The sequence below is a fragment of the Trichophyton rubrum genome (assembly GCF_000151425.1).
Source record: "Trichophyton rubrum CBS 118892 genomic scaffold supercont2.2, whole genome shotgun sequence".
NCBI lineage: Eukaryota > Fungi > Ascomycota > Eurotiomycetes > Onygenales > Arthrodermataceae > Trichophyton > Trichophyton rubrum.
Window position 1 is genome coordinate 657677 of NW_003456427.1, and position 8747 is coordinate 666423.

The 8747-nt window shown below is 48.3% G+C and overlaps 2 protein-coding genes across 2 annotated transcripts; both read left to right on the forward strand.

The window, feature by feature from the left end:
• Window positions 1-5236: 5236 nt before the first annotated feature.
• Window positions 5237-6960, forward strand: TERG_01794 (uncharacterized protein; the record flags this gene model as incomplete). The annotated part of the gene is made up of 2 exons (XM_003237024.2): window positions 5237-5803; window positions 5876-6960. The coding sequence occupies 2 exons, from the start codon at window positions 5237-5239 to the stop codon at window positions 6845-6847; spliced, it is 1539 nt and encodes a 512-aa protein (XP_003237072.1). The 3' UTR covers window positions 6848-6960.
• A 13-nt stretch (window positions 6961-6973) lies between these two features.
• Window positions 6974-8706, forward strand: TERG_11762 (uncharacterized protein). The gene has a single exon (XM_047750824.1). The coding sequence runs from the start codon at window positions 8246-8248 to the stop codon at window positions 8630-8632; it is 387 nt and encodes a 128-aa protein (XP_047605512.1). The 5' UTR covers window positions 6974-8245; the 3' UTR covers window positions 8633-8706.
• Window positions 8707-8747: the final 41 nt, after the last annotated feature.

Here is an 8747-nt window from a genome sequence, read left to right on the forward strand (position 1 = left end):
CGAAAAGGCAGGTAAATGAGCCACGGGCAAAAACCATTTGGAGAATTTTCGAATAGATCCGCTTCATGCGATACCACAATCTATCTCTCTGCTATCAAGCTGGGATGGCAGCTAAGATTTTCCCTCGGGAAGGACCCCAGGAGCACGTTGGCAGCCACAGGGTTGTGGCTCACAAAAAGCTGCGTTAGTTCTACCGTGTATATACTTGGAAGTGTGCCTCGCAAAGGGCTCATGGGCACCAATATTTATACGGGAAAAGGACGCTCTGTACGGAGTATGGAGTCGGTGGGACCCAGGACCTGGGAGACCATGTTCGAAGTCCTATCCGTTGGAGAAATGGGGTCTAAAGGACCGTTTATCCTGTGCAGAAGGAAGCCGGATCCGTCGAGGCGGAAAATGATGCCATTCTGTTACGTTGAGGAGCGAGCAGCTGATAACTTTGAAAACCTAAAAAAAAAAGGGTCGGAACCTGGGATCCAAACCCGAAAGACATAAAATAAAAGAGGATCGACGGGTTATGTTTGGGGGCAGAGAGGCTGGGGAAATGACAGCTTGAAGAACCAGAGGATGATGATACAATACCCCAGGATACATCACCTCAGCGTGTCTAGCCATACAGCACACCGGAGCGTTGTATGTATCTGGCGGTATGATACGACATGCATATGCAAGATCCATGTATAACGTATATACACATCTTTTTAGCTGATTACTTGTCAAAAGTTAAAAATGCTGTTCCATTTTTCATTTTTCAATTACTCGCATCTCGAAGGCTCCGTTTAATTTCCGTGGCAGGGATCGTGCTCACTTGAGTAATATATCTCGATGATGAGTTGGTTTACTGCTTGATGATTATTACGAGCATGCTGTCTTGCTGCCCTTTTTCTCCCCGAGAAACCAATCACAAATGTCTCTCACATGCCGAGGTACGGCGATCGTGATTGCATTACATACGTTAAAAATGCACCCAGAGTAGGGATGCTTTGCCATGCATAGGGTCGTGTGCAAGGCCTTTTGAATTTCTTAGCTGGGAAGGAGAGGCGCCCAAGGGAGCCAAAGAAGTTTGAAAGCAGTCTTGTGTGGGCGAAAGGCATCCATCGTCCAACCTGCCGGGTTGAAACACAGGCCAGAGACATTGAAGACCAAGGGCCAGGTCCAAATATGGGTGAATTGTATCCGTGATGGACGTGCGATCATATGACATGGGAAGAGGCCTAAAATAATGGATTGATAAGGTTCGGAGATTTTCCCCAAATCGCAGAAGAGAAAGAAAGCATGTTCACACTTCTCCATGAAAGTATCCTCCGTGGCTACCAGCCACAGCCTCGCCTCAAACGGTAGTCCATATCCGGTTCATATTTGAAATGGAGCTGGCGCTTGATATAACGTTTGGGACACGTCCGGGATGATCGACGGAATCCAGCCTGGGAATAAACAATTCAATAAATAATAATTTCTTTTTGAATGTCTTTCTGCCCTTTCCTTTTTCCGTCTGAGCCAATTGGGTTTTACTTGCTCCATGATTGGCTATCCCCTCAATAACTAATCGTCAGTTTGGCGAAGTGGTGGGAAACGCTCTGGATAGCATCAGTTTGGTTGGGAATGCTCCATAATATCGGGTTTTGCTCTTGATCACGAAAGTGGGTGGCGCACATTTAACTAGCCCACTGTCCGTACCGGGTAAGTCCATACACATGCAGACTATCAAGTTAAACGCCCTTTTCCCTCCTGGCGGAATATGCCGTAGATCCGGTGTTAAGAAGCGAGAAACAACTAGTGAGTCGGAAGGTCGGAAAGACCTTAAGTGGGAGAAAAAAGAAAGGTTGACTATTTGAGATGAGGGCTGGAGAACGGAAAAAATAAAATAAAATAGAATAGAATAGAGCACAGGGTTAGTTATATATAATTCACTGATGCTCCTCACATGGCACAAGGCGCTTTATTTTAAGCCTTGCGCTTTGGCGTTGGACCGAACTCGTCCGTACGCTTTCCATCCAAAATGGCCCTTTTTTTTTACATACCTTGGAAAATGCGAGCAATCCTGGCGGTGACCAGGTCCTCAGAAAGATGACACCCGTGTAAAAACTCCGTCTCTCTGAATGATCTGTCATCGGTGCCGTTTGGGGGCTTGGCCTCTGTTTCGACGAAGGCTTGGGGTTGCGATCAATTGATATTCTGATCGCCGTCCGCGCTTTGATGCTTCTGATGCAATGGTGCTGCAGATAGACAAGCTTTCGGTTCTGGAGCCTTGATTGACCTCGTGTGGTTTCAGGGGTACGGAGAGAAACGCACCAGCGCAGGTTCGGTTAGACATCTAGGGTTCTTCGCCGTCAAGCGCTCCCCCCAGGGGCAATGCGCAATCGCATCGCCAGGACGAGGAATATAACGCCTCCTTGAGGCTCTCCACCGCTGTCAATGCTGTCCTGGCGGGACTCGACAATAATGGGCCCTCTGTGTGGGAGATGTTAGATGTAGATATGTATCATGTACCCAAAGCGAAGGTATAGGCGCCGACTAGCTCGCGGCACCCGGGGTATTTTATCTCGCATTGAACGGTTCAAGCACGCAGGGGCACAGCGTAGAATAATGTCGGCATTTCTTTTTCACCTTGTTTATTTCTCTGCACCGCCGTGGATGATAGCTCTGTTGCGTGGTTGCGCTGGCTCTTGATATGTTGTTTTCTTCTGGTATCGTCGCCGTTGTAGGACAGACGGAACAATAGGCGCTTCCGAAAGAGGAAACGCTCCAACGTCAAAAGGAGGAAAAGTCGACGTCAACTTCAACGTCAACTTCACCAGCCGCCAACCTCGCGGTATCCGGTACATCGCAGCGCTGCTGACGGCCCGGCACGACTCGTGCGAGTAGGCGACGGTGTAGGTCAAGATCTCTCGTGCTGCACAGCTCAGCCTGCCTCTGCAACTCCCAGGTTTCATGTTTCCGGCGCTGATGACGGAGTGGAGCGAGCGACAATCACCCTCGATTCCGCAGAGCACGTCTGTCTGGTTACGCCAGCCCGTCAGGACACACGCTGTTACTCGATGGACGGAGGGAGTACTTAGGCACGGGAGTACTGGTCTGCCACCGTGTGAAGGGACGCTCTCAGGTTATATTCATCATCGCTGAACCATGCAAGCCACCACACAATTCTCTGCTGGCTGATTAGCTGACATGGAAACTAGGAATCTCAAAAATGAAAATAATTGCGAACCAGGCAAAACGATCCAGCTCTTTGCCACCTAAGGATCACATATCGATGGGATTTCCGCTACTCATTGGGCGGATGGCTTGCTGCCCTCAATAATTCGAGCCCCCTTATTGGGCAGTATGCAGAAAAACATATCCTTCATATAAGAAGACCTAAAATAAAAAAAACAAAGAAGTATAGAACTTCTGTACCAATCATGATTAATCAGGCGCTGTGCTCTTATCATATGATCCCTGCTTTCTTACTTGTCCCCTGGCTGATGCAAAACAACTACTACTGGCAGACAGACATATTTATTTCTGATCGACCAGAATGAAGATCAGGCCCAAGCAAGCCAACTCAAACTAGCGCCCATCCTGACTCAAGGTGGTGGGATGTCAAGAAAGAAAGAGGAGACCTGATAATATCGCCCACAATTTTATGCCAGGTGGGTGATCCACGGTATAAAATCCACTAGTAACGGTACCTGGCTTCTCCTTCGCCATCACCACTATTTGCCAGTGGATATCGTTCCCGTGTCGTTCTGCACAGGCCATGCTATCCACTGCGGATACGATGTGCAGCGTGATGAATATCCCCTGGCTGCGTATTTCCTGTCGGCAATGAATTTTGCAATTCTCCTGCGGTCCAAGACCCTCCCAACTCTGATTTACGGTTCTTCTAGGAAAGCATCACGATGGTGACACCCAGATGCAACTTGCTTTTTTATCTCTTCTTCCTATTTTTTTCCTTTTCAAAAGAAAAAGACGACCCCACACGCAGCCTACTCCACCAGCGGAGATTGGCTCACGATCACTCTTCTTGCCATAGGGTATCTATCTGCATTGAACAAATGGAAGTTCTTCATTCTCGGTACTTCTTAAGGGTCCCGCGTGCCTACAGGTTCTCCATTGCACCCAGAGTGACGGAATCTACCATACCTCCTTGTATCAGCCATCATTCTCTCACTCTAAAAAAGAATTGATAAACGGCCAGAACAATCGGGCTCCGTTCTTCGAAGACCGCGATTTTGCATTGGAGGGTTATCTTAATAATGCTTAATTAATTCATTCAGCCGGAATTTTTTAGGTTACGTTTAACGCCGCCCATAACCTGCCAGACCCCTGACCCTTCATGCTGCAGGCTTATTGCTACTCTACAAACTACGACCACCTCCACCACTTAATACAGCTGCTTCATCCTGTCTGATCTCGTTCTTTTTTCTCCCTCTTCCTCTCTCCCCTCCCTTCTCTCTTCTTCCTTCCCCCCTTATATTTTCTTCTCACTTGGCACTGTTGACTGCTTTCATATACATTCCAAAACACTGTCTCCTTTAGTTATACCTTCACCGCTCCCTTGCACCGAAGTCCCCAAGTTTGCCCTTTCTGGATCATACGCGGACAGGCAGAGGCGGCAACCTTGCATTGCTCTTTGACGGTCACACCCGATCCGTTGATCATTGAACTCAATACATACTCGACTCTGTCCTGGGATATTTCTTCTCTTTTTCCATTGGCAACACTTCTGGGAATTGTAACAGACGTCATCTTTGATCCATCAACAACGTACTTACATACACCCTACCTACGGGAAGCCTATCCGTGAAGTTAAACCTGGTTCCATTTGACGTGTTCTAAACCGCCATATTCTTGCCCTACTTTATACCCACGCTCTGCCTCGTCTGTCTCTTGCTTTTTTGCAACTTCGACAGTCGAGAACAGGATATAAGAAAACTGTCAAGGCCAGTGAGGCTATATATCCTACCCCCGTTGCTCGCTATCAACGTTACAACTCAGGCAATCCATACAAGCCACCAGGCCGGTTTGATTGTTATCCTGGTGCCAAAGCTGAACACCTGCTTCCCAGTTCGGAAATTTTGATCGCTATGATTAAGGCAGGCCGAGTTTTGAACACAAGGGACATATCTCGTTAACGACACGTTTACCCGACGGAACTCGAACAGCTTCTCTCGACGATTCATAATCCTATTTTGGTTTGCTGGGTTGCGCATTTACTAAGACCTAGGGAACCCGCACTTCAACAATCTACCTAATGCAGTGCCTACCTTCTGCCCGATTCTTCCCTAACGACACCTTCGGACAGCCCCATCGCTCAGGGTCAGATCCGCTAAGATTTTCCTTAAATCTCAGCGTATCAGACTCCCGCTATTCGAGCAGCTGTCGAAGTCCATATCTCTCCCCGCCTATGTCAGGCTCTCCGCCCCCAGAATTTAGATCTGACCTATCTCACGGACTAAGGCATTCAGGACGACCAAGCTCTCCAGCATCAAACTTGAAATATCCTGAGTCGCATCATGACTACCAAGGCCATCATATGGCCGGCGGGCAGGGGATAAATCGCGCAGTCCACGACCCGAGACAGTCGCAGATGTCAAACCAGCAGTATGGGCTTCCGTCGGTGAATGATATTCGTCCACCACATCTACTACCGGCATTCGGAGCGCCGAATGCCATTTCTACACGTACGACGACACTTCCTCCGCGGTCAACACGCCGGGCAAAAGCTCACGTTGCATCTGCTTGCGTCAATTGCAAACGAAAACATCTAGGATGCGATTCTGCACGGCCCTGCCGACGATGTGTCGTTGCAGGTAAAGAGGTACGTTTTGGCCATCAGTATAAACTCATACAAACGCCATTATTCCAAGTATTGACTGACTGGCCCTTGTAGGAATCTTGTGTAGACGTTACCCATAAGCGCCGTGGTAGGCCTCCTTTGAAGGCGGAAGAGGGACCCATTCGTACATACGAGTCAACCTTTGGGCAACCAGGAATTCTGAGAGTGTCGCAACACCCTTCAGCCTCTCTGGGACCTGCTCGAGGACACAAGAGAAATCCATCATCCAGAGAAATCAGACCCAGCACAGATTTCAACCACGCCCATGGGGGGCCCTCCAATGAAGGAGAACGGAGAATAGGATCGAGCCCGACAACTGCTATGCAGCCTCCAATGTGGACACCTCCGATCTTGCCATCCCCATCCCCCTTTACAGCTGGTAATGTGCCTGCACGGCGGCCGGCATCGAGTGGGCAGCAGCCAACGCCCCAGGCTCCCACTCATGACTACCAGACACGGGAATGCCAACTCCAAAGGCCAATGGGCCGCCTATCGCCAATGCACTCATTTCCAGGGGAGGGACCACGGGCGTCGTGTTCGCCACATATGGCCTATAAACCAAGAAGCCCTACTGACTCGTCCTCATTCTCAAGCCCCGGGCCATCTGGGAGCTGGCCAGCCAGCTATCAGCCCTCTGATCAAGGGTTAGCCTCTTTTAAACTTCCTCCTATTTTGGGCAGAAGCTCAGATATTCCGCCTCCAAAGGAGGTTGCACAGCCTAGAAGATTTCCCTCGTTGCCATGGCTGGAAACGGAACAACGACATCATCCCACGGCATCTGACCGCACAGTTTCTACCTCCGATTCTTCAAATCCTCTTTCTCCATTCCGCCGTGGATCCGTGCTCAGCAACTCTACACACGTCTCGCCTACTTCACCAGTGTCTCTGCCCCCTTTGCGCACCACGGGACTACAAAGAGCACCGGTTGATCAACTACAAACTCCAATAGAAGACAGCCAGAAAGAAGATGACAACAGACCCGCCAAGCGTCTGAGGATGGAACTGGGAGAGATGGTCAATGATTAATATGATTGCCCCGAACTGTACCCTTCTAACTTTCAATAACTTCCTTAAAACCTACCCCACCGCCCATCTAATTATATATCCTCCCTCTCACCCTCCCTATACCTTCTTTTTCATTTTTTTTTTCTCGTTTTTTCTTTTATTTCCCCAACTTTGATTTTAGGCTCAAGGTTTCCTTTCCGTTACTTTTTGATTAGCATTGTCTTTGACTTATTTCCCTTTTTCTTTTTCTTCTGCGAATACCATGTCTTCCATTTCTTTTCCCTTATGTCAGTTTATACCCAACCCGCATGATCGAGGAAAGAAGCATTTGGATTTATGATAAAGTGATACCTTTAACTTGTTTAATATCTGACTGCGTTTGGTATGTTGTCCAGCCTCTCTGTCCCCTTGCCGCTACCGAGTAGATATACAAATTCCCGTCCTTTACATGTACATACATCTTGAAGTTCAGCCACTTAATGTTTATCATGAGCTTAAATAGTATATACAATTATTCTATATATATATCTATATATTGATCATCTGCTCATTAGGTAGCGGAATGTTATTTAGTCCCGGAAGTGCAAGTCCAAGCAGGTATGTTCGTAGCTCAGATCCAAAATATATAGGTATAAAGAGACAAAAAACAAAATATATTAAGTTGAAAATCACAAAAATACCCATTGCCCAGCCCCCTTAAGTTTATTCTGCCATTTATTATTGGGACCATCTGCGACTTCCACAGCAGAAGGGGCGCCCAGATCAGCCGCGCAGCCACACGAGCCTCCTCATACCTATCGGTCAAGAGATCTATCTCCTCCAACTTGACAAGCTTCGTTTTCTTGACTACAAACTTCCAGGTCAAAAACATGCATAGAATAACCGGAAGTTGGATATAGAAGCTGACGAAGTCAACCGGTTTGAACTTTGGGCTAAAAGATGACCATCCTTGAACGAGGATGAGCAGACCGTTGAGCCCGATTGATAAGATGGGCCCCCATGGGTAGGTCCAATTTTTGAAAGGGAGAAGATGCTCGAGGTTTTGCATGCGGACGGCCTGGCGGAAACGAAGAGAGGAGTATCCAATAGCCATCCAGGAGATTTGGTTGGATACACCAACAATGCTGTACAGAGAGGGAAAAATTTAGTATGATTTACTGGAGGAATATAGGAGGAAAGGGGGTGATCGGGTGGAAATATGATATATTAGGATGAAGGAATGGGGGCAACTTACTTCTGCAGCCAAGTCCAAAGTTGGCCAGCACCGATATAACTTGCACCGAAGCAAAGACCACTAATGGCAGACGTGCCTATGACAGCAATCCACGGGGTCCTCCACCGATTAAGCTTCCCAAAGATAGTAGGGCCGTGGCCATTAACAGCGAGGGTGTAGAGCAATCTTGTGCCAGCGAACAGTGCATGGTTACCAGCCGAGAGGACGCTAGTGACGATGACAGCGTTAATGAAGCTGCCGGCAATACGGCTGCCTGCCTGCTGGAATACGATGGTAAAGGGGGAGGTCCGGGTGTCCTTAGTGGTCAGCTCCGGATAGTCGTATGGCACATTCAGGCCAATCATGAGGATGGCCAGGATATAGAAGATAAGGATTCGCCAGAAGACATTGCGAATCACCTTCGGCATGTTGCGCGTGGGGTCCTTCGTCTCTCCGGCAGTGATGGCAATGGACTCCGTTCCGCCGCTGGCCAACCAGTAAGCATATGTGAGGTAAAAGAAAAACAACGGAGGCAGAGATATATGATAGATAGAGATTATCAGTGTAACTGCAAACACTTACTATGCGAATGAGGCCGTGACGAATACGGAGGCAAAGCCACCAATTCCGCCTACGAAGGGCGCATCTCCTTTGAGGAAGAGGCTGCCGCCAATGTACTTGTGGTCGACGTTACCACCACAGTTGACA